The following is a 27,556-nucleotide window of genomic DNA, read 5'->3' as shown; positions in this document are numbered from 1 at the left end:
GCGGCTTTGAGGGCAATAGGCGCTGAATTAGTAGCGATTCCAGGTAATGCCGATTTGCCGATCGAATGTAAGAAAATATGTGAATAAAAAGTTGTTGTATAATCGCCTTTTGTTTTATATTTTTTTTGGTTACGGCTCTATACGTGGAGACGTAAACTTGTCGAAGATGGCTTACGACGCTGCAACGTACACGTCTCTAAGACGCATTACGACGCATAAGAGGCTTTGCATCTCTATGCGGATTTACACCGCACGTGCAGGTAATAGGTGAATCTTTCATTGTTGTTGTCCACGTCATTTTCAGACTGATCCATGATGAAAGGATTAGGTCGGAATGGCATGAGCGATCCAGGCGGCACGTTAATCACAGTGGAGTAAATCACGTTTGATGCTCAACCGACAGACGATAACAAACCCGTGTCGATCGAACAGTTGAGCAGTAAACTGTTCACGTCGTTGAAATTCAAAGGTTAATCTCCGTCGTACACGCCGTTGGCAGATAATATTGTGCCAGCACTAAAAAGCATGATATATCCGCTCGAGTTAAGTATATAAAATCTCACCCGGTAACCTCAGGATAAAGTCATTCTTGTGCGCAAGCGGCTTGTCCGTTAACGCAATCGGCCTGGAAATTTACTCTTGCAGATATTGTGATCGTATATTGATGTGCTATGGCCCAATACGAAAACTCATTCTTGTTCGCGGTGACGTTAAAAATTTGTTCAATCAACTCTCCAGACGCATTATGGTCTAATTCAATGGGTGGGCTGCAACACAGTCGAACCTACCGAGCTCGAATCGAATAAATACGCGGTGAGGTGGAGGTGTGGGTGGGACTGGGGTGGATGGGGTGATGTTTAGGGTGGCAGGTGGTAACATGGTCCGGAGGGATGGTGGGTGAGTTAGGGTAGTGGGGTTAGCTGGTGTGCTATAAGGAAGCATCACTGCAGATGGATTGTTGAGATGCAATGGAGCTGCCGTTTTGTTTTTGCCTTTGCCACCCGTGCTACTGTTGCCGTGTGTACTCAAAGTGCGGTTCACGTTATAACACAGTTTAAGTATAGCGCTGAAATGCGGTGTAAGACTCGTGTTAATTGTGATCGTGTTGTGAAGTTTAGGTGGGTGGTGGATTCCCTCCTTTAAAATTATTTTACCTCCCCACCTTTTATTATTTACGCTAGGACAAAATTTGTCTTAACCTCTGTCCGGTCGTGTTCAGAAAATCCTCTATTTCTTTATCTTTACTCAGTTGACTCACTTTGTACAGAGCCTCCATAAGCAGCCTGTCCCAATCATCTCGCTGCTGTTCGACATCGGTCAGTTTCTTCAGCATCTGTATTTATTTAGCATCAGAGGGAGCTACAACATCTTTCTTTTTGTGGCAACCGGTTTAAACAGCTCGCTAAAACATCAACTTGCCCACTTTGTCAGAGAGGATCCGGTGAAGTAACACAGCCCGTTGAGCGGAAAATTTTTTGAACACGTCCTAGCGCTGTCGTTAAATGACGATTTCCTCAGACGAAATAAAACAAAGTCTGTGCATGCAGATCAACTACATTGATACCAGCACAGCTGATAATGGCAAGTAAATTTTGCAAAGACTTTTCGATATTCCCAGGAACAGTTTCCTCGTCGCGTAGAAACGTCCTGAAATCGTATTTACTTTCAGACGTCGCGGAGGTGTAACAATCCTTGAAATCTTACTCTGATATACAGCTGTAATGGTCTTTCGTGATCGAACTGATGTCACGATTGTCTAGCCCGAAACACAGCACAACGTTTTTCGACACGTGTTAATACGATTTCGTCGAGTAAATGATGTTGAAGTGCTTGTTACGCCACAGCGAAAAATACTTTCAGGTTTTATTTATGTTGTCTCGGTCGATCTTACTGTCGTCAAGCACGATAATTTTATGAAGCGGATGTGGATCTCAGTTTTAGGCATCGACCCAGCTCGAGATCCTCCACAGGCTGGATGCCATCCGGCTCGGTGATAGTAAAGACGTCCGTGGAGGACGGTGCAGTCGCCAGAGACCCGTTAAACTCGGATAGCCTTTTGTATTTGTCTTGTTGTGGATTCAACGTTTAAATCACCACGCGGTGGTAATTGAGCATGTTGTTCAGTAGCAGATGAAGTGGAAGACTTTTTCGCGATCCTTACGATCTACAATCATGTAACAGCAACAAGGTATCCAAAGATAATGCTGATGCTTTGTCGTCTTCGTATTGGTATCGCAATTAATGATGTTCATTTTTTTATATTAATCATATCCTACACTTCCTTCGACATGTTCGTGGGATCATTGGGGGACTCCCAGATAGAACTCGAGAAAAATCAATTGCACCGGGTACTTGATGCAGGATAAGTTACACATGAGCTTCCACAGCATTACCAACCTGGAAGACGTGGACTGTCTGTAGCAGGATTCAGATGCCTTCAGTTGGTCGCACGTGATGAGATTTATCCCAGGGGAAATCGTTTCTGACAAGGGGTGGGGGTGGCACCACGGAGAAAAATCTCAACATGGGAAGCAGGATTTTATACGGACTTTTTGCACCTGTCGCTGAACAGGCTCTCGCTGATTCTCAAGTTGTCACTGCAGATATCATGAGGTGGAGCTGTCTAAAAAATACGATAAAACCGGAGGGACAGTTTCAGGAAATGCCACTGTGACGGGAAATCTCATTGCAGGTCAAGTCACTGGTGATAACCGTGACTTCACCAGCTTTTGGTACCACCTCACAAAATTCTAGACGTGCTGAACAATAAACTGAATACAAGAACAATCATTATCTACCACTTCTTAACCTTGGACCGTTCCCCCTGGATCGACAGATATGTCAGAGGAGAGTACACTCCCTACATCGTTCAGACGTTTGCGGCAGGTTTTAGAATCAATAATGTTAGTTATCAATGGCTGGCGAAAATAAAAAATCAGTTTGTACAGAACGACGTCGATGGAAGGACAAACATTTTACGGACTTCCCGTTGCATGGCCTGTCACTGATAACACTGAAGCGATCTCTTATTCGCAATTAAACTCGTTTGGAGGTACTAAACTGTCCAGAACGGGGGTGAACTCACCGGAACTCTCACTATGGCGGCAGGAGCTAAACTCGTGGTGACAAATTATCCACCCTCAGTGAAAAACGAGGTGGCCTGGAAAGTGTATACAGATACGCGACGCGTCAGGAACAACAAGGGGCACACACCCCTACTCACGGGAAACACCGGACACCAATGTAGAGTTTACGTTTCGGCCTCGTCGGAATTCTCAGCGGACTTCGGAGCTTACCCTTTCTTATCGGCGTCTACTCCTTCTGTAGACGAATGGGTGACAGCTGTGGTCACTTTAATTTTTGGCTGCAATTACAGCTACTCAGTGGTAGCCATTTGGAAATTTCAAGTGGGCGGACGAAACAGTGGAGTAGAGCGAATTCCCACGTGAACACATTACGGAAGACGTGTCCTGCGACTCCAGAATCCACCGTGCTGAAGTTTTACTTCGCCGCCACCAGCTCGTGCACCAAGGACTCCACGCTTAGGTTTACAGCGCTCTCCGCGGAACCTCCTAATCCCGGCTTATCTCTGTCCATATTTTACCTCTGAGTTAATCTGAAGCCCACTAATATAGTTTAATCATGGCCGAGATCGTCCGAATGGCTATCGAGCTTTACCATTTATTATTTGATGACACCTACAGGCAGGACACCTCGTATGCTGAGGGTATAGACATTGGCGACAACAAACGATACTTACATATGTCACCATCGAAAATCGTAAGGATATTGAGGATGCCATCATAAATACTTACCTGCTTCACACTGACATTACTTTGCCACTATCGCTCGCAAAGGTATTGGTTATATGAACAGACCTCGTTTTACTTACAGATCAGAATAACCCTTCCCAGAGACCATTTTCTTCAATTGAAATGAACCTGTTTTTCAAGGATGGTCATGAACTGTAATCATACTATCTATGCCTTTTTGTATCATACCGAAAGCTGTATGCAGTACACATTTGGTATGCTATGCAATTCCTTAGCGATCTCAGCCACTGTTCTATAGGACACGCGGTACTAATTTTATGGAAAAATGGGAACTAGTCTGGAAACGGGCGAAGATGAAATAGGGTATATATGGGTTTGACTGGCCAAGATTGGTTGATAATGAAAGATACGTGTTAGTAAAAAGAATCTTTTGAGAGCTTATCATAGTTGTTACTGAAAATAAAATAGAGATATTATTTTATTTATGGAATTCCATTCCTTAACCATTCTTGACTTCGAAAAACTCTTCACCTTGGTGCGAAATTGAAAGCACGTTTCAAACACATGTATGTCCAGAAAATTCCGCGGCTCATATCCTTTTCTCTACACAGAAACCGTCATGCGTTTTTAAAATCATTGAGTTTGCATATATTTACTATGGGAACTGAATTAGTACCTTAAATCCTCTTATTGCATACGCACCAGTTGATAAATGTACGGAAGATTTCCATTGGTCAGACAAAACCATGTAATTAGGTCCAGATGAGTTTATTTGTGTATAAACTGTGATGAGAACTACTTTATACTTACTTATATAAATAGTCAAGTGCAAAGTAACTCGTGTGTAAACGCTGAATCAGAAGGAAAACACACGACATACCTTTAAAACGAAATAGAAATGGTGGACTTTTATTTTATTTAGAAAATTAAATACATTGATTCAAGAATCAAATAACAAACCTTTCTAGTTGTTCTGAAGATATATAATTATTGGACAATATTTGCAACAAAAGAAGGAAAGTCAATAATCTGCCAAGAAGAACATTTGGGGCTACCACACTTTCAATGCGGGTCGTGAAAAATGAATTTAAAACCATAAGCAGATGGATATAGGGATTGGAAGGAAGAGATTCAAAGACAAACATTATAACAATTGGATTCACATTCCTAGAATGTAAGACGCTAACCATGATAAGTATGGTGGGGATTGGGGATTGATCCCTCTACTCCCCCAGTATAACTGCTAGGGTTGCTATCTTCTATCTATAATAATTTACCGATAGTCTTAATTTCATTTGTAGGCAAACACTTTAGGTAGCGTAAACTGTTAATGAACGCGAAAATTGATTCACAGAAATGAAATTTGGTTTCTCACGTTTCAGGACAATAACGATTTGGCCAAGTCACAATGAACTCATGAAAGTATCCACTCCAAGAGTCATTCGTATGTACAACAAACAATACTTCCTTTGCTTTGAATATTGAACTTCCACTCATATCACATATGCCAATTTAGATAAAATACTAAAAAACAATATTGCCTTGCATTGTTAGAATTGTTAGTTCGATGCAGACGTATATATTACATTATAGATGGGCAATCCCCTGTTCTATTATTAGTTACGTAGCAGACGCAGTCAACAAGGATTCATAAGGCTCTAAAATTGACAGAAAATATCTTTAAAATAAAAATAAAATAAAATAATAAATTGCACTTTACGAGTGTAATGATGTCTTTATCTGAGTTGATCGAGGTATAAAACTGACAGTTTATACCACGATATAAACTGACAGTTTATACCACGATAAACTCAGGAGGAAAAAAAACACCATTAAACTTTTAATTAAACGTAATTTAAACTTTACACTGTAAACCTAACCTGTTAAGCTCTATCTTTATTTAAGTATGATGTTTTGCTGTTTGAAAGTTACACCAGTATACTCAAAATGCCATCGATCTTCGCTTTTCTTTCAATAATGTGAGATAAAGAATTCAGCTTACTGGAAAATTTAACTTGATTATGGGAATATGAGTTCTCGTCAAACATAATATTACTAAAGAAGTAAGAAAAAATGGTCCATGCGTATGGATCTGACGTGATGATATGTTGTTGTTGTTGTCATATCCAAAGTATGTGATGTTTTATTAAATGTGAATAACGTTACATTAATTTAAAAAAAATGATTGTATTTGTCGTACTTACCGACTGCATAAAGGGTTGGGTCGATACAGTGGTTGCAGAATGCTAAAACGATAGTAAATATGCTGTACGGCGTCCACGTAACGATGAAGGCTAATAATATTGCACTTAATGTTTTCGCTGCCTTTCTCTCCTGTCTTTTCTCTTGTGTTTTACTGTTTGCTTTTTGCTTTATTACTTTATTTGTTACTTTTGCTACGAGACGTGCTTGAGACGCAGATTTTGACGCGTCATAGGATCGAGTTCTTCTGCCTAAAGCCGGCGTCCCACTAGGCGGTGGTAGTGATGTATTTTTTTGTCGCTGCGAATAACCAATACTAGCCGTTTCTATACATTCCTTTGATACATATACACTTCCATCACCACACGCGTGTTTCCTTTCATTCTTGAAAGAAATAAAGGTTGCATCCTCAAATCTAATTTCATCATCAAACCTTACTTCCTGTGTTTTACTTTTAAACCCATTGGTGTTTTCTTGATACTGAATAAATCCACTGGACTCTTCTTCCTTATCTACGTCGTCATCGGAGTACATCTGAATAGAAGGTATTTCATCTGGGCTATCTCCGCTGTTGTTGGGAAGTTTTATTATAACAGTGTAGGTGGATTCTTTTGATTCGTTTGATCCATTTCTTCTAATTAGAGGAGCAATGCACGTGTCTGCAGCAGATAACAGATTACTTTGGCGACTGCCATATGCTGTTGCGTCCAGAGCTGGAGAAACTGGAGAAGAACTAATCAGATCGTTGGAACTTCCGGTTGTGCTTTTAAGTGACAGTTGTGGTGGTGTTTCTGTTGTATGATTTTTATAAACGCTTCCACGATAGCGGAATAATTTGTATGAATCACAATCGCCAGATGCTGACACTTGTGGATCGCTCGTGCTAGAGTCATCTGGCATAACAACATCCCTATCAATGATTCGACAACAACTACATCTATTCCAAAACGACCGTGGTTCCCTAGAGGATGTCTGGAACTCGAAATAATCATTATCAGTCGGAAAACCTGGAGTTCGTCGTATCGAGTTAACCTCTTCGTCGCTGGAAATTTCTGACTTTTTGCTGACCTTATATTTAGTTCCTTGTAGCATAGGTATTCTTTTCTCCCGTTTTCTCGTTTCTCTATAGATTTTGAAGTACAAAATGGTCATGATCGATACTGGAATGTAGAAGGCAGCTAAGGCTGTAACAATTGTTATAATTGCGTTTGTTGTCAGAAATTGTATGTAGCATTCTTTTTTGGGAACTGTTCTCTTCCCTTCTATGTATGGCCAGCCAAATATCCATGGCGTCCATAAAAGTATGGATATGGCCCATGCACAACCGATCATGATGGCCGCCTTCTTGGGAGTCCGATTTGCTCGATACGTAAGTGGCCTTGTTATGGACAAATATCTATCGAAACATATTATCAGGAGATTGGCTACGGAAGCATTGCTCATTGTATAATCCAATGAGAGCCATAAATCGCATAATATCGGCCCTAAAGGCCAATGTCCCATCAAGAGATAGACTGTATACAGTGGCATTGAAACCAGACCAATGAAGAAATCTGCTACCGCCAGGCTAAGTAAAAAGCAATTACTTATCGTCTGTAGTTGCTTATCAATTCTAAAAGCTATGATTACTAACAGATTGCCGCATACTGTGAAAATAGACAGAATTCCAACGACAATTGATATAAATATAATTTTTGTAGCGGAACGCGGAGATGTCAAATCTGACGACTCCGTAGTTTCATTGTTATTGAAAACTTCAGTTGAATTAAGTATCACAGTGGTTAATTCCGGTATTGAAAAAAAAACGGAAGTTACCCCATTCCACACATTTAACGTAGACTCAGTTTCACCGAGTTCAAATTTATCACCTACATACAAGTTCATTGTAATCGGAATGCTCCAATTTTCATCCATTGCCCATTGCGGTGGCCGTTTATCATTCCTCAGATGCTGTAAGAGAAAATGTTAATATTTACACTGTATGTTGTCATCTTTAGAATTTACGAGAACTGACTCCAAAGAACTAGTGACTGACATTTTCTTAATATGAAGAAAAGATTTTAAAGACAAAGTTATGAAGTATCCCGCGCAGTTGTATGATGTTGATTCCACGTATTAATTTGGAGGTTTGTGTTTATGTTATTGACAAGTTATATTTACAATTATGTAGAACAAAGTTAACTAACATTCGATAAACAATTATAATGAAGTCTTTTGTATACTTTACCATCAACGAGAATGGTCGTGTATCAGTGTTTGCTTTTTTCGGTATTAAAATAAAATATTGCTCGAGTGATCTCATTCCTTTTAATTGAAAGAACATTAATATTTGTTCAGCACAGTTCATTTTGCTAAATAAAACACAACGATAAACGACATGTATCTTATGACATAGGAACCTGTTGCTTTCTGGAAATGATATTAAGGACTTTTATTTAAGATAGGGTTTTATCGACATGCATTTATATTTGCTCTCATTTTCCAGCAACAGAAATAGAAACAGACCAACATACACAAACACACACACAACTGACTGGACTGAGTGAGAGAAAGTACCTTCAGAACAGCAATCCATCTGTACAGGACATGAACAGGGCAAATTCATTTAAATCAGGCTGTATTAGATACCTCTGTTATTAGTAATCGACGCAACTTATCACTGTATTTGATGACCACGTCTGCACACAATTTATTCCATTACTCGATACTTTGCAGGTACACTATTTTTGTACTGAATGATTTCTGAAAATAATTTATTATAACAATATTATTTTGGCACGAGACGACTTATATAAGGCGGTAAAGTCAACCAGATACAATTAATAATACATGTCAGATCAATTTGTCCGTTTCTTTAAAATTTTCAATCATAACGAACCTTACAGGTTTCAGATGTGTCTCGATCTAATTATAAAAAGCAAAGTGGTATAAGATACTAAATAAAATAGTAAGTGTATTCGCTCAATTACGTATAAACTCATTTATAAGTCAAATCTAACTGCAAACAACATAAAACCTAATCTGACGATGCATTATGCGCCGGCAGAATAAGGTCTTATGCAAATAGTACCTGACTGATTACTCCTAATAAACTGCACAAGTCCATGTATTTGCTTTATTACCTATGATACAAATCGGCGTCTGACATTTCGTCAAAATATTTGCTGTGGATATACTATAAGTAATAGTAGTAGCAGCGCTAGTAGTATACTACAAGTTTTCCATTTGAGCATAATCGGTCTTTGATAAATCATACTACTCGTTTTCCATTTGTGCATAATCGGTCTTTGATAAATCATACTACTCGTTTTCCATTTGAGCATAATCGGTCTTTGATAAATCATACTACTCGTGTTACTGTAGCCATCTGGAATATTAAAACTTCTACTCTATAAATACATTATTGCGAGTTTGACAACTTCAGTGAATTCCCTTGCCACTCTGTGTGTGTGTGTGTGTGTGTGTGTGTGTGTGTGTGTGCGTTGCGTGCGTGCGTGCGTGTGTGTGTGTGTGTGTGTGTGTGTGTGTGCTGGAAGTGATAACGTTACGAGTCTTTGCTCTTAAAATAATTAACAGAAAAAGAGCAACAAGCTTTGCAAAATTCAACAGATAATTTATTTCCCCTTTATACAGTGGTGAAAAGAACGAGAATGTATTGCGAATTAAATCCCATATTAATCATAGAAAAACAGACACAAATCCTAATAATTTAAAGACCTGCATAAAATTCAGTAGAAGTCCAAATTAAATCCAAAACTGAAATTGAAGATGTGTCTGTGGTAGCTCCTTGAGTGTTGATGTGCCAACAGTCTTTTGTTGAATCACAGTAATATAATTCCAGGTTTGAATTCACTATAAACGCTAGTCTCTATCCAAGATTTTTATCAAATGACTTTTTTGTTGTTGTGTTTCTAGAGAAAATAATTACTTGAATTCAGTAATTTGAGGAAAATAGATTCCAGCTCGAAATAATAATTAATAAATTAATTGTACTAGTACTTAAAGCACGAATAAAGAATCCTCTTAGTTACAAGGTTATTAATTTCCATCTTGACCTCACGTCACAATTAGCATTTTCTAAACAAATATATTACCTAATGGAAAATAACCTTTTAGAATGAACCTGATGTTTACAAAATAAAAGTAATAGTTATTATTAGAAACCAGAATCCAGACAATGTCAAATACACTAAGGAATTCCAAAATCTAGACCTCGACCCAAGTAAACACTTCTGTTAATAATGATTCTGTTTTTAAACCCAAACAAATAAATAAATAAATAAATAAATAAATAAATAAATAAATAAATAATAATAATAATAATAATAATAATACACTAATAGCTAAGTATTAGTTGTTTACGGAAAAAAGTAAATTCAGGTCAGACAGAAATGAACTTTGGACAAGGTCAAGTCAAACATACATTACAATAGCATGTAATGAAATATTTTAAAAGTATTTAAAAAAAACTTACAAACAATGCAAATTAAATAACAATACCTTTAAGGATAACTAATGGCGATAACGTGTTTGAATAACAACTTCTCATTTGCAGATTTGAGCTGTATGCCAGTTTACCACGGTATTTTTTTCTTCTCGGTCCTACGTACTACGGTGCTTTCTCTCTATACAGGTATGTCAGTAGTTTCCCTCAATAAAGTATGTTCCGAAATTTACCTGGAATCCTGTTACAACTTTCATTATGTTAACAGCGTAGTTTTAGTATTGTTAACAAAATATTTATTTTTCATTAAGAACAGTTGTATCTGTCACAGATTAATGGCAAATATTACAAATACTATTTTATTTATGATTCCAACTTTCGGAATAATTCCGGATTGAAAAGAAAAGAAAAGAAAAAAACGTTTTAGTTATTTTCTAGGGTATTTGTATGTGTTAAGAATTCTTTATTCATCCTACGATTTTCAGGAGCATAGTTGTTTTCTGTCTGAAAAATTCGTGATTTTTCAAGTCTACTCGATGTTTTTCGTTTGTTTAGTAAGTGTTTTGTATTTACGGTTCCTGTCTAATAAAGTTCGCGCCCGGGTGATGGCATCCCCATTAAAGTATCCCTGCCTATTATATCAAAATTATAGAAAATTGTAGCCTTCATTTATCAACACTTCCTATTATTATCAATAGGCTCTCTAGTTCCAGCTTGGTGTCGATCACAGTTACAGTTATAGTTTTTTTTGGACCAATTCATTAACATTAATCGACACTGCATGTTATTTGTAAAACATTACCAAATTGTTACTTCGGATAATCTAGCTTCTTTTTTCTCCAATATAGTTGTTCATTTGTACTTGCGTCTACACAACCGAGCAATCATGTCATTCATCTTCGAATAATAAACACTTACAGTGGTTATTCCAGTTATTAAATGCATATTTTTCAACAAGTTATCATATGGCTCTCAAGTCGGTGTCAACCTATCGATGATTGAAAAAAATGCTATAAAGAAAAAACACAGAATAATCAGTGGAATATGCCCACAATCCATTGAATGGCTTTCTTTCCAGATCTTACGTCACGACCGCTTCGGTGGCGTACGTGGTTAGAGCGTCCGCCTCAGATACAGGAGATAGCAGGTTCGAACCACGACCGAGTCGTACTAAAACCTCATGAAAATGATACCAGTACCTGCCTCGCTTGGCACTCAGCATTAAGAGGTTAGTGTTAGGACCTGTAGGCATGGTGTCAGGATAATGTGACTGGGTGGGACATCATGCTACATGTCTGCGGCATGGTACCATATTATTAGATATCACTATAAACTGCCTTACTGCAGACATACTGTAGCGATATGACTAAAATTGTTAAAGAACGTTAAAAACTACAATCAAATACACACCCCAGTTTTTATGCAGTTTGAAAATATGCTTTCCATGGAAAAAGTTTGATGTCAATATTTTTTATTTTGCGTTACATTTTCAAACGTATAGTCAAAATACCATAAGTCGTGACGCAACAGCATGAACTGGATCTGACTATGCGGAAAATTAACAAATTATCCATTTTAAATGAGGGAGCCTGAATAGTATAACTCCTTAATGTCATCCGATGCCTGTTCATTTTCAAAAATATAAAATAACATACACCATACAATAATCAAATTCGACATTTATTTCCATTTATCATGCCAATGTTACTCTGTTCTTATCAAGCACAAATTAACATTTCAAAGCGAGACTGTCTTGATTTGACATATCGATTAAATTCTCTCCGTCTCAGTTGGAATAAAAAAAAATCACTTCAGATAATTTAATAAATTCCAGAGCCGTAGCTTTGCAAAGTGTTATACACGTATCAGTGTTTTAAGTTCTGGGAATGGGCAAAACATACACAATTCTTTCTTCGGGGGAAACTTCTGATATCCACGATTTAATCTCAGATTCCTATACGTTCTCTTCGCATATTTTTCGCGTTTTTCTTTTTTTTTTAATTTTTTTTTTTGCATGCTCCATCTCAAAAGACCAGACCTTACAAAGAACTGCCTCTGTGTATTATTCAGTTAACGCAAGACAGATAAGATTTAATGAGTAAGCATCTTTACACATTTCTGTTGTCAGGGTAATTAATTAAAATTACAATTTCTACAAAAATTGTTGTAGTTGACGATTGTAAATTACAATTGCTTTAGTTACACTCAAATAATCAATTACAATTATTTTTTAAAATCCAAGTACAATTACAATTACGTCTATTCAGTCTATTACAATTCGCAGTTCTCATTGGTTAATTCACGGTGTGTGTGTGTGTGTGTGTGTGTGTGTGTGTGTGTGTTGGTTGGTTGGTTTTTTAAACGTAGCTTTAGCAATTTTCAGTCATATAACTACTATGGCAGTTTATAATGATGTCTAGCACTGAGGCATCATGCTGCAGACGTGTGGCATCATGTGCACCCATTCATATTATACTGACATCAGGCTGACCAGTCCTAACACTAACTTCAATGCTCACCGCCTAGTGAGGCAGCTGTACTATTTTTATAAGTCTTTGGTATGATCCGGCCGCGATTCATACCCGCGACATCCCGCATCAGAGGTGGACGCTCTAACCACTTAGGTCACCGCAGATTTTCTTCGCACTAAGGGTTCAACATAACACACTGAATACAATAATGTAAAGCTAATTTCACAAAAAGTTGTAAACTGTTCTTTTCTTGTCCTCTTTTAATCAACTTTATTCTAATGGTACTGTTATGTCGCAAGTAGTGAATTGTAATCATGAAAGATAGTAATTGTAATTTAAATGTAAGTATAACTTTGCATTACTTTTCCAGAATTTGTAATCAGCTATTTGTTTGATTACAATCACACTTTTTATTTGAAGTAATCAGTTACTTAAAAGGTCGATTGTGAAATTATTTAAAAAAAATACTCTTACCTACGTTCATTCGAAACTTCGGCCATAACGCGATTAAGGCTTTCTCTACAATGAAGAAATACGGGTGGGTGCGCGGTGGGTGGGGTGGTATAAAACAATGTTAAAATTGCAATGAATACGGATTTTTTAAACCTGTAAATAACGAAGCATCGTCGTCGCGATTCCCGGCATCTTCTATAACTGACTTTGTCAGCTGTAAATGAGAGTTTTTTTTTCCCTAACGATTTGAAAAGAAGAGTATAGCAAATTTGTTTATGTTTATGTATGGATGTATTTATGTATGACAGTAGGTAGGTAGGCAGGCAGGCAGGCAGGCAGGCATGCATGCATGCATGTATGTATGTATGTATGTATGTATGTATGTATGTATGTATGTATGCATGCATGTATGTATGTATGTATGTGTGCGTGTGTGTGTGTGTGTATATATGTATATCTTAGCTGGCTCTCACGATATATCAAATGTGCATCAATGAAAAGAATGCTGAGGCAATAATGTCAAAAATCTTTAAAATTATTAGGCCTAGTACTCTGTTCCGGTCATTTTTTGCAACAAATACGAGGTCAAAGCGAGATTATTGCTATTTTTATAGTAAGTTGTCCTGCCCCTCCGTGCGTACATCCACCTGTCTCTCCATCCATACCGCGAAGCTGGTTAGAATGATTGCCCAAACCCCTCATTGCTGAAAAATTCAGCTAGCATTTGTATACATATGCAAATGACCAGACTAGATTTTCATGTCTTTTCAGGAATAATTTTATGTTGTACCCCTTTTTTTCGAACTTTTTATACTTACAGGTTACTAAATTTTTATGGGAAAATATGAACCAGTTTTTCGAAACTATGCTGCACAAGGTTATATTTTCCCATACAGATGTAATTAAAATTTTATAATATAATCATCTTGCTTTTCTATTTAAGAACATAATACAAGAAACAAGTATTTATGGATTAAAGACACGACCTTAGTTAGGTTCAACAAATACACTCCGTTGTTTGCTACATGAGGGTAGTTTGTAACTCACGATGCTATTTGTAGACACACTTGCAGTGCGGAGAAATACTGAACGATTCTGACAATGTTAAGTTATGGGAGAAAAAAAAAGAGTTTATAATAATTATAATATAATTATATTATAATTTTTGAGCAGGTTTGAAAAACAATTTGAAATCAACTTTTCTCGGCATATCTGTTTTTAGATGTAGATGGCCAAACTGAATTTGGCTTTCCTCCTTTCCTTTACCAGTTTCCAATATCTTAGAGATGACATCATTAAGCAAAATGAAAACGACATAATAAAAACGAAAAATATATGCATAATGTTGTATTTATCTAGAGGTTACCAGTTTAAATTTTTATCCCGCTTTTAAAGTTTTCTCAATTATTGAAAGTAGATAATTTAGTGTGCAATGTTTTGCCAACGCAAATTGAGTCTCCTATGTAAATGATTTTGTAAGTTTCATCATATGTTCGGTCTTTCTGAACTCCTACGTTGGTCTGCCGTGGAAGCATGCATATTTTATAAAGTTCGTAAATATTAAGTTACTATTTTGTTTGATAGCCACTTAAGTAAGCACGCCTAAATGTAATACGGTAACCTCGTACATACCTCAAGAATGTTAGCAAAATTCCTGATGACTGTTCAGATTATACAGGTTGAGAAATGAAAGATGTTTGTTCTCATTTTGAATACTAGGAATCAAACGAAAAATAAATCACCTAAGAAAAGCAATAATTAACACAGCAGTCGTTAGACGACAAATTAATTCATCTTGACCTAATTAGAATTGCAGAGAAACCAACTCTTAAGTTTGTCTTTTTCTTGAAACGACAAATATATACGAATTACATTTTGATCAAGAGCTGTAATATAATAGTTACATACGATTCCGATACGTGACACTGAAAAAGTGATATTCGTGCAGTGTAAGACATTATTTTGGCCAGCTTGATCTTTATGAAACGATAAATTCTGAATGATTAAAGCATTCCAGATTTTTTTAAAGAGATATAGAGATAATCGAACTTGGCATTTGATTTTAAATACCTAAAAGGTTGTTAGCTGATATGGATAACGGAAAGGAAATGCGCTCAGTTTGCTTCTTTGCAATCCCGGGTTCGATCCTTTGTTAACTACTTCATTGGTATTGTCTTCAGATATATATGAGGTATGTGGTTTTGTCTGGTTTTGCTAGTTTTCTCCAGCTCAAAAATCATACTCCGAATTTATCTATTTTCTCGAGAGCTCGTGTGTTTGTGTGTGTGGGTGTGTCTGTGTCTGTGTTTTAGATTTTTTTAGGGTAACTATAAGACATTTTCACACATCGTTACGATGTCTGCAGTGTGGCAGTTTATAGTGATGTCTAACACTGGGGCATCATGCTGCAGAAATCTGCCATTATGTCACATTATCTTCACACCAGGCCCACAAGCCCTGAGACCAGCCTCTTAATGCTGAGCACCAAGCGAGGCAGCTGCTAGTACAATTTCTATGTCTTTGGTATGACTCGGGCAGGGTTCAAACCCGCGACCTCCTGCATCAGAGGTGGACGCTCTAACCACTTAGGCCACCGGAGTGATGGAAAGTTCGTCATAGAAAGTTGATAAAGTATGATTTTTGAGAGGTTTGTTGATTTGGTATTAACAGTATATCAGCACATGAAAGGTTATTTGTTCTAAGGCAATTGGAGTAAAATGCCTTTTCCAGAGTTACACCACAGCTTGGTGTTGGCATAATTTGAACCACCCACCTCACCCTAACCTCGACCTTTCTTGTCGCGATTTCGTGCATTAAATAAATTCAATGTGCGATGTTGTGTTACATAAGTAAAATTTAATTTTTTTTAAAAACCATGTCAGATTTAATGTACATGGTATTGCATACCGTGCCAGATATCATACATGTGGTATATTAAGTATCGTTTAATTTAATATTGCTTAGAAAACATACCAAAAGAAATGAAAATACGATGTACGTATTCAATATAATAAAAAGACATTTTTACTCCGTAAAAGACATTAGTTTGATTGGGCTTGCGTGTGTATGATTTCTACAGAATGTGTAGAGTGAGACAGGTATTTAGATATTAAAATATGTCGAATGTTTTGTCAGTCAGATCTCTAACACAAAACATACAGGCATCATAATGTTTAAAGGTCATCTGCAGACCATTTCAAGCAAAGGGACATATCTTAAGTTGAAATATCAACCAATCTTGAAATAATAGGTTACATCACAAATATCTCCCTGAACCATTGTGTGGTAATTAGAAACTGTATAATCTACACGCTGTGAAATTGCCAGGTATCTTTGACTTTCAGTCAAAATGCTTTAGCCTTAGGGTAAAATGTAGCGAAAAGAAGGCATTAAAGTTTTCAAGCATGTAGTTGTATAGTATACTAGACTTGACGCTTTCGAAACATATGTCATAAAAGGCAAATGCTCAAGGAAAACAGACACAAACCACCAGTTAACGCCAAAAAGTGAATCAAAACACTGCATCGTACAGCCAATAAGTATGATACAAACTATTTTTTAATCAAATCTTTGTATAAAGTAAACTCCAAGCAGGGCTGTCGTACGTTTCTGCTGAAGGAATCTGCACCCCATGACAGTTTCCAACTCCCCACCCCCACTCCCGCACACGAAAAATACCGCAAACGGTTAGTTTTCTAAAATGAGAATAATAACTAAACTTAGGTATCTAAGTACAAAGCTGGAGTCTTATTTATGTAAAATACGGAATAAAAGATGCTTCTCGAATGGCGCCTGTATAGCCCACCCCTAACAACTGCCCTGTTTGAAGATTCTGAAAGTGTAATGACTAGTTTACGCTTTTTTGTATTGCATGTTTTTAGTTAGTTTCATGTATGTTTTAATTTTTATGACAAACTTAATCTTTACTCACACTGGAACAAAGGTCAGTCAATTTTTTCTACCTCTTACGCCCTCCTCCTAGTAGAAAAAAACAAGCTGACTGAATCTCTCTTTTTGGAGCAGTTTCCGAATCTGCTGGAGTATGGAAATTCGTAGGTGGCAACCTGATTATTCTTGGAGATTTCAACTTTCACGTTGACTGTCACGGAAACCCAAACACGCTAAAACTCCTAGAATCCATTAATGTTCTCAACCTCAAACAGTCAGTTAACCAACCACCCATAAACATGGTCACATTTTAGATTGGATTCTTCATATACCTGATGATAATATTGTACGGTCCTCCCTGGTATCACACGAACTTTCATCAGATCACCTTTGCATTATATGCCATCTTAACCTATCAGTCCCTAACCCTCCACCTTTATCTGCTACTAAGAGAAACCTCCGTATGATAAATAGAACCAAACTAATACACGACATCCAAGCTAACCTAACAATTTGATTACCTCCTACATCAGAACAACTCGATATGTGCCTACGTTTATTGCTCGACAAAGATGCCCCCAGCCACCAAGTGCAGAGTATCAATTCAAACGTGTTTTCCGTGGTATAGCAATGTTAGGGACCAGCTTCGCACTGCCAAAAGAGACCGCCGTAAAGCTGAGAGGCTTTGACTTTCCACCAGACTCACTATTCATAAGCAAATCTATGAAGCCGCTAAGTAGAACGTCATAAATATAGTCCATGCAGCGAAATCAGCCCACTACAGTATTAAGATCATGGAAAGTTGCAGCTGCAAAGAGCTCTTCCAGATTACTAACAAGCTAATGTCAAGGAACAAATTGTACACCCCTTCCAACTACATTCTCTCCAGTCGACCTTCCGGACCTGTTTGCAAATTTCTTCCGTGACAAAGTACAAACCATTAGAGATAAGCTTGACATCACAATTTTAATTGACTCGTCGTCACCATACAGTTGGAATACAGAATTTCAGCGGCAATCATTAGCAGCATTTGAACCTGTCTCTGTGGATTTAGTGCCTACAATCGCGATGAAGGGTGCACCAAAGTCATGTGAACTTGATCCAATTCCAACATCACTGCTGCTTGAGAGCTTAGATCCAGTATTGCCTTCACTAACTGATGTTATTAATATCTCTCTCATCCGGGGAATTCCCATCATTTTTCAAAACTGCCGTTGTAAAGCCTCTGCTGAAAAACCCAACACTCGACCATAATGATAAAAATTCTTAGAAAAAGTGTTCTATCTCATCTGAATGCGAACAGTCTATTTAGCAATGTACACTATGCATATCGCCCTTGCCACAGTACTGAAACAACGCTTCTAAAAGTAATTAATTACATTCTCTCTGCTTTGAATAGCAGAAAGATTACAGTCCTCGCCCACTTGATTTGTCTGCAGCATTTGACACAATAGACCATGATATATTACTTCACCGTCTCCAGCATGTATTTGGCATTCATGATACAGCCTTACCGTGGTTCAAATCCTACTTGGTCAGCATGACACAAATTGTGTCCGCAAATGGAATACACTCCAGCCCAGTTGATATGTGTTGTGGTGTTCCCCAGCGGTCTGTCCTTGGACATGTTCTCTTCATTCTATACACTCAGCCACTCTCAAATGTCATAGATCATCATCCAGTATCTCGCCAATTGTACGCAGACGACACCCAAATATACAAATCTAGTCACCCAACTAAAGTTGATGCTACAATCCAAGGTGTAGAGAGGTGCATTTATGATGTGAAATCATGGATGACATGTAACAAGCTGCAGATAAATGATGATAAAACTGAGGCCATTCTGATCACAACACAAAGACTTTCTCATTCACATCATTTACCTCCAACATTAAATTCACACAGTCAGTACGAAACCTAGTTGTTACTCCGGACAGTACTCTCACATTGCACCAACATGTCATGAACATATGCAAGGCTGCATATCTTGAGCTGAGACGCATTAGCTCCATTCGCAAATATCTGCCACTAAAACACTCGTGTGTTCATTAGTACTTTCAAGACTGGGCTATTGTAACTCAATTCTGTCTGGTTCATCTCAATATCTACTCCAGAAACTTCACAAAGTTCAAAACACAGCTGCTCGGATCATCCTTAGAGTACCACGATCAGAGCACAGCTCCCCGCTGCTCTGTACCCTACACTGGAGCTATCCATTCGATCCAGAATCAAACACAAACTTTGCTCTCTATGCTACGTTTCACTGACGGACTCCAGTCCAACATACCTATCAGATCTCACCCATGTGTACACACCAGCAATATACTTATGCTCCTCTTCTGACAATTGTATATTCATTATTCCCACTGTGAAAACAAGTCATATGGACAACGTTATTTTGCATACCAGATCCCAGCAACGTGGAACAAACTGCCCACTGAACTTAGACACAAAGACTCAGAGATCACATTCAAGAGTGCTCTTAAAACTCACCTACTTCGACTACAAGAACAAACTTAAAGACCTAATAAAATTTCCTACCTTAGAAATTTTCATCATGTTTTTATGTTTTCTAATTTCATGGTGTGTGTTTTTTTTGTAATCATATCATTATATTCGTTTTTTATGTTATAGGTGCTGTCTAATGTTGTAAAGTGCTTAGAGCTTCTAAAGATTAGGCGCTATACAAAGCCCTCATTATTAATAGTAGTAGTATTACTATTATTATTATCCAATGCATTTGGATAGATAGCTTTGTTCATGTGTATGTGATTGGGCGCCAAGCAATATGTACTTATATTACTAGAGATGACTATTTGGTTTTGAGCAGAATTCCATTTGTACGGTAACAATATCATTATTTATGTCCGAGAACTAAATAAAGTTTTTAAGAGGTGTAATTCTCATCCAAAATCTTTGAACAAATTTTGTTCAGAATATGATAATAAAAATAACCATCTTTAACGAAAATAGAGGAAACAGTTGATTCAAACTACTTCATAAGTTATATAAACATGTACAGGTTGTACTACTCCATTTGCATGTAACGTTGCGAGTTAGAAATGGATGTTTGCTCCCTTTATGCAGACATGCTTACATTACTTTCCTTTTATGTGCTTTTTAAAATGCATACTTTTTTATACATTGTACGTACAAACGATAACAGTAGCTGTAGTAGCATTGGGGCTCACGGCATGTTATCACACTACTGGTTCCTCATTGAGTTCAAATATAAATAAAAGTAAACACTTCTGTCTCACATGGTGCAAGTCCACACATTCGACAAAATAGTGATCCACTTATCAGTGGATACTGGCAGTGTATGTAAAATTACATTAAAGAACTTAGCATCAAACAACAAGAAAGCAACTATGTCAGTCAATCATATATGAACAACCACACAACTACATAGTAAAAACACCGAAAATTATAAGGCACAAAAAGAAAATTAAACAAAAATATGTGATACTGGTATTTCTATTACGTAATCTTTACAGGGAATATAACAAAAAGCATTACTTGGCATATAAAACTGTGTGATGAGAATAAGAAGAGACCAATAATGATATTACTTCAACCACAAGGTCACACACACACACACACACACACACACACACATATATATATATATATATATATATATATATATATATATATATATATATATATATATATATATATATATATGTATATATATATATATATATATATATATATATATATATTTACACAAACATAGTGTCTACATACACTTTGTAATATATCTGCATATTCAGCGCATTTTGATCTGACTTAAATTGTTTACATAATCTGCTAACTTTGTTAAATCCTGCTACAAAAGGCCTACTTCTTTCTTTTTTGCTTTGTTTTCGTTTGTCTTTATAATTGATTTAAAAATTGGCATACTTTGCGCCATTGTTGCGCAAGTTTGTAATAAATATTAAGGGTATTTCATTATCACCACGAAAAATCTGTGCATAATTTCGGTGTTGACTTTGTGCACTGTATTATTGACGGTAATTTCCTTAATGATGATGCTGTTTTCTCAAATTTTGCTCCAACATTTCTGCACATAACACGATGAAATAACAGATATTGGTTCCCATTGTCCAAAGCTGTTTTAATGGTAAAATAAAACAAATATATATATATATATATATATATATATATATATATATATATATATATATATATATATATATATATATATATATATATATATATAAATATATATATATATATATATATATATATATATATATATATATATATATATATATATATATATATATATATATATATATGCATATGCATAATTTTATTTTCTCATATTGCCATACATGGCATTAATCTTCCTGGGTCTTCATATGGATCAAACAGTTTATACCTTTTATAATTCTAATCTATTCTATATTGTAACAAAAACTATGACATTGAATGCCTTTTTGTTATATTTGGGTGTACCTTGCTGTTTGGTTAATACATAAAGGACCCCGCCGTGAAATCCACATTCAACATCCCACATTAAGGACCCATATATTCAGGGATAATTGATTTCCAAAATAATATTATTAAATCTTTACCACATAATAATAAAAAGCTTGACGGTATATCAACCACATCATGAACTTTGATCAATTTTCATATTTTAGCTGTCTTCCCTCTGATCTGTGACATTTTATTAATTTTCATGTATTTGATCTAGTTCATCTTCAAAACATTTATCATCAATTAGAATATCAATATCAACGATTCCATTTATTACATAAAATATTTTGTCACTTAAAATGTCTTTAAAGTCAGTAAATTCATATCATAATTTATTAATTTGTCTAAATATGACTCCATTTCTATGTCAGTTTTCTTAGGGTTTTCTCCTTTAGCAGTATATTTAGTTCTGCTCTCACCATAAAACCGCCGGTTTCTTTGCTCTAATGGCTCAGCATTGTTTTGCCGGAGCCATAACATCTTGTATCGCTAAATCCTGACAAAACTTCTGTATAAGATGTTTGTCATTATAATAACGATATGTAAATAAGTGAATAAAATAAACTTACCAGTGTCCATTAGAAGATAATGACCACACATAAACTCATTTAAAACATCACTCAATAATGTGAGCTTGAAACATCATACGCGTGATATATATATATATATATATATATATATATATATATATATATATATATATATATATATATATATATATATATTTCACGCTTATGATGTTCGAACCAGATACAATCTTTAAAATAATTCCTGATCGTTATTTTTCACAAGTATCCAAATGATAAAAAAGCTGTTTACATTTCACTGAATGATATTAAACTGAGAAGTTATATTGTTTGCACATTCTTCAACACAGGAGGGAAAAGCCAGAAAAGAATATTAATTAAAATAACGCCATCCTCCAACAAATATTATCTTACTGATCGACGACTTGGTAGACAATGATTGTGTGTCTTTTCTCCTGCGGTTAACATGTTTATGGATTAGCAGTCAGATTTCTCACTAGCCTTTCAGAGGAATCGTGTGTCATGGATTCTGCCATTCCACTGCCTCCTGCCACTTAATTGGAAGAGCCCGTGGTTGATGGATTTTCCTCTTTATATCGGATCTGACGTGATATCGTTACTGCAGTCACTGGTTTCGCAGAGAATAATCGAAAAGAGCCACATATAATGTTGTGTGTTCATGTAAGATAAGGCGTTATGTATACAGAACATGAGTTGGGGGACATTGATTAACTAACCTTTCCTACATTCCGATATTTTTATATTGCTTTTTAAAGCTCAAATGTTCAGTAGTTGATACCTTTCAATTTTGAAATATCTTAATTTGTGGCATCTATTTTCACTTTGTTATATTTTTGCATGCTTATATATTGTATCTAAATGATTAAATTGCAGTTTCTTTCCTCCTTTTTACATATTAAATTACAACAAACCGTTTTATTACTATTTTGTCAAAATTTAAACTCTTCAAAGTAGCACAAGACTATTAAGTCTAAAGTTGGTAGACGGTTCCATTAATCACTTATATTCTCTTTTCAAATGTGAACGCAGCGCCTAAACACCATGAAACTATTTCGCCTGGGGTGTCATGTTTCTCCTTATCTCCTTCATGCTCTTTGTTATTCTATTGATTCATTTATCCTAATTTCTCGATATAACTGAGTCATTCCTATATTAGTAGCAATTGAATTACTAGTTGTTTGTTTTGGTTATTAGTAGAGAGATCTATTAAAGGGTAGATTACAATCGATGCAGTTATTGTTTTCATTGAGGAAAGGATTTATGTGGAGGTGTACCCTACAGAGAATGTATTTGTTGCTTGCTGACTTTTTTGGCTGCATTATTGTACAAGGTGTTTTTATATTTTGTGTGCACAAAATCAATTAGGTCGCTTTTACGATCTTGGCTTTCTTCGCATGAAGTTTGATTATACAGTTTGGTTCAGCTCTCATTATTCGTTTATAATTGTAAAATTTGTTTGTTTTGTTTGTTTGTTGGTAGAGAGTTGTTAACACTTTTTAAAGTATAATGATTTTAATCATGCGATATATCCTGTGATTTTCTACGGAATATATAAGTTCAGAAGATGACTTTGCAATGGCCTATAGCCGTCGTCTTGCCGTTGAGCTGTATTCTGGATCTTCCAGATCTTTACCATAGTAAGTAATCTGCACCATGTTCAGATTGTTATTTGTGCTTACGTCATATAAATTTGTAATGTGCTTGACATTTAATGTTTCGGTTATCATCGGAACTATTTCATAAATATTATATAATAATATATAAATGGTATTTTTACGTACAATAATGCCATATTCTCAGTGTTGCGAAAAGAAGTGTTTTACCTAAATTCTCGTATCTACTTGGGACATCAGCGTCTTCATATCTTCTACATTGATGATTGAAAGTGCATATAAAGAAAAGTAGAACAAAAAATATTTTTCACAAATATCAATAAAATCAGAAGTTTGTATTGGCGCAGATAAATTGAGGATTCAAACATCCAATGGAATAACATTTACTAAGACCTGCTTTTTGCACGTTTGAAGATAATAAATCCACATAAATTGCATTGCAAACGCCACCTATTCTGTTACTGTCATCAATCCATCGCTATCTCAACGCACATGCTAATTTTTGGAAATGTAATCATGAGCGAATGGAAACAGTTGTACCAATCGACGTATTTTAAGTGTTTCCACCAAAGACAAGACGCACTCGAGCAATGTTTAGTCCGCTTTCAGATATCAAAATTGCGTTACTTATCACCATCACTACATGCATATCTGCTTGTGCTCGTGAAAGTCTTTGAGACATTCGGAGACACAGTACTGTGAGTGTATAAAATAGATCCCACGCATTATTCTTATCTCCAGGAATGGTCTGGGACACGCTTCTTTCAAAGACAAAAGTTGAATTTGAGAGTCTCACAAGTAGTAAAGTATGGGGGGGGGGGAGGTTGTACCCCACCGGGCCTCATTTTATACTTGCTGCGGTGCTCGACGTTTTGGGACACTCCCCACCCCCTGCCTATTATCCATCCTTCTTTTAAATGGTTTCAGCAATAAGCATAATTTTGTTTACAGGGTATGGCAGCCCTAATGTGAAAACCGAGCACCGCAACATATACCCCCCTTTATCTTTACTTACTTATCCATCTAAATGGTTTTGGCTTCTTGGCGCGAAATCCTCAGTGTTTCAGCCTTTGTATTGATGTACGATTCATCATCAAGGCATATACAGATTAATCTTACCTGATAAGGCAGTCAAGTTCTAGCATCGAATAAAATTGAGAAACAATTGTCTTATCAACTCAGAATCTTTTAGCTCATCATCTAAAGTGATTTAGGTGTATTTGCCTTGTGAGTCATAGAGATTGTTTATTTTCTCTGACAAATCTTCAGTCAGATGAAGTATTGAAGAACTCTGAGTTACCTGTATTGATTATAGACCGTTTTGTTTTATTTTTCTTCTTGAAGTATGTTCCATACTTTTCATTCTTAAACAGTACAGTTACATGTTAAGAATCCTTTTCATTTTCAGATTACTATCTTCCAGTTATTTCGTTGTCCATTACTAAGATTCCTATTAAATTTAATGCTAAGTCAGAGCAATCACATGATCCTGAACGTATAGCTTAGATGGAACAAGGTCACTTGAGCATATCATCCTTTACACGCAACTCTTGTATAAAGTACAACATACTATATTTCTCACCTCTGAGATACGTTCACAGCTGATTCAGTAAGCTGCCTTCTTATTCTCGTATCTGGGCCCTAACTGTTTTCATGACTCTGTCAGCGTTATACCAACATCTGAGGCGACACCGGTGGCTGTCAGTTTCATCGGAATGTAGGTATTAGCTTTAGGACTCTTCCTAATAACGGCACTCCCTTTAAGTGCACTAAGTTTGTTATGACAGTAAAGATAGCCCGGGATCAGCTTATCCTTTTTTATCCTCTGGTATATTTTGAGAGAGTCAGCTAGAAACTTATGGTACTTACTAAATCCGGGGGCAGAGGAGATGCTGAAATTAGGATCTGTTTCAAGGTAACTATACGAGACGTCATCTCCGAAGCAAAGTTTGTTGGAATATCAACAATATCATTGACCATATCAATACAATCGTTATCAATCTCGCCGATGTAGCCAATGCTAATATCCTTACCACTAAAGTTTGTATGAGCTAAATACTGACGAACAATATCGTAAGCAGTTTTTAAGTACAACGAAACAATAACAGCACCAATAGCCATATTAACAGGCAGATTTATCTCATTACAAATAATTTTTTATTCTGGCAAATCTCCTCTTGTAAGGATTTTCTCAGCTTCTTTTTTTTGTCATTTTGAAAACGAATCTTTTTAACTCGATAATCCGAGACACTAGTGGATTCACTAACGTCTAGTTTAATGCTAATCTCGTTGACTTCGCTGATGTATTTATAAAACCTGTCTTTTTCTTCTTGCGTGATTCTTTTTTAAATTCAGCTTGTTTTTCTTTAGCGACACTGTATCCTAGTGACTTATTTAGATTTTATCTATCGGAAACTCATCCATTTTCTCGGCAAAACTTCAGCAGCGTATATTGCAGTAGTTTTTCTAGAATATCTTCATGGATATCAAGACCTTCACTAAGCTGACCTGCCCTCATACTAACAACTGATAAAAAAATTTCTTTCATATTCGGTCTGAATATTTTCGAAGCATAATTCATTTATTCTGCTGATCTGGTTGACGGATTCACTCTCCGTCCGCGATTTAATGCGGTGTCATATCAAGCGCTGTATCTTTGTTACCAGTCTTTTACAGCCCGGGTAAGTATCGTATTATAAATCTCTTGCAACTTTAACAATCGACCTCTCCGTCATTATATCTTTGCCTTAGATAAGATCGACGAGGGTAAAAATAGGAAAGATCGTTATGCCAGGGTGAACACCTTCTGCTTTGGTTCAGTAAATTTGACAATGATTAGACTTTGCTAGTGTGGTGGTGGTTGCCATGACGAACTTCTCCAGTGTTGATCCAGTGTGTACTCCGGTTGCCATATATAATATGGTAAAATTAGTTCTGTCATTCGATCCTTCTAATCGCCAGTCGTGCAGTCTGTTTATTTCCGTTAATCACCCTCGCAGCTGAAATTTCCTGATTGATTTTGCGATTGGGCATTGTATCTTAATCCCAAAATTTGTGTTAACAGTTTTTTTCATTCATTCTTCCCCACCGGATTTTCCATTACTGTTCCAAATGGAAGCCTGATTTGGATAATATCCTGGATACATTGACGATGCTTTAGCAACAAAACCTAAACGATTTTTATTAGTAGCATCAACATGGTGAGGAATGTACCTGACATTATTTCCAACATGTTTTGTTCCAAATGAAATAGAATCGACATGGGACGCATTCGTTAAGTCGGCGCCGTATAGTGGTTTGCATGTTGTTGTAATTTTATTTGATCCCATATCAAGAGCCAGTCATCGTGTCCCTAGCCTTTTTAACGACAGCATCTGTTTAGACTAAAGTTAGGAACAGCGTACTCATCGGTAAATTTGATATGCGGTTGCTGCCCATGTGAATCTCACCCTGCATTGTATCACCAGACTTATTTAGAGCATAATTTCTCAGGTACTTAACACTAGCGGCTAACGCGGAATCACCAGGTACATCCTGAGTCAGGCCAATGATTACTTTCTGTACCATGTTAATAGAGCCTGTCATTGCTGAGCCACGATGTGGAACGTATTTTATTAGTTTTGTTTCAACTTTAAAGCCAGCAGTGTCCAGAACATCACCTGGCGGTAACCCTGTT

The 27,556-nt window shown here is 36.4% G+C and overlaps 1 protein-coding gene across 4 annotated transcripts in view; it reads right to left on the bottom strand.

The window, feature by feature from the left end:
* LOC149805763 (muscarinic acetylcholine receptor M1-like) overlaps positions 1-27,556 on the bottom strand; it is an 81,575-nt gene that overhangs the window by 30,031 nt on the left and 23,988 nt on the right. For 2 of the 4 annotated variants that reach the window (XM_089950433.1, XM_089950432.1), the window contains 2 exons: positions 8,532-8,717; positions 5,978-7,925 (listed from right to left, as the gene is read on the bottom strand). In XM_089950433.1, the coding sequence (XP_089806559.1) occupies positions 5,978-7,889 (1,912 nt within the window). In that variant the 5' untranslated portion in view covers positions 7,890-7,925; positions 8,532-8,717. Of the gene's footprint in view, positions 1-5,977; positions 7,926-8,531; positions 8,718-22,660; positions 22,780-27,556 lie in introns of those variants that run through there. The other 2 variants (XM_089950434.1, XM_089950436.1) reach the window with 2 other exon arrangements.

Source organism: Sinohyriopsis cumingii, chromosome 2 (assembly GCF_028554795.1).
Source record: "Sinohyriopsis cumingii isolate HCF-2022 chromosome 2, ASM2855479v2, whole genome shotgun sequence".
NCBI classification, from domain to species: domain Eukaryota; kingdom Metazoa; phylum Mollusca; class Bivalvia; order Unionida; family Unionidae; genus Sinohyriopsis; species Sinohyriopsis cumingii.
Note: the sequence above shows the minus strand (reverse complement) of the source record. Positions and strands in the feature narration are given on the sequence as shown.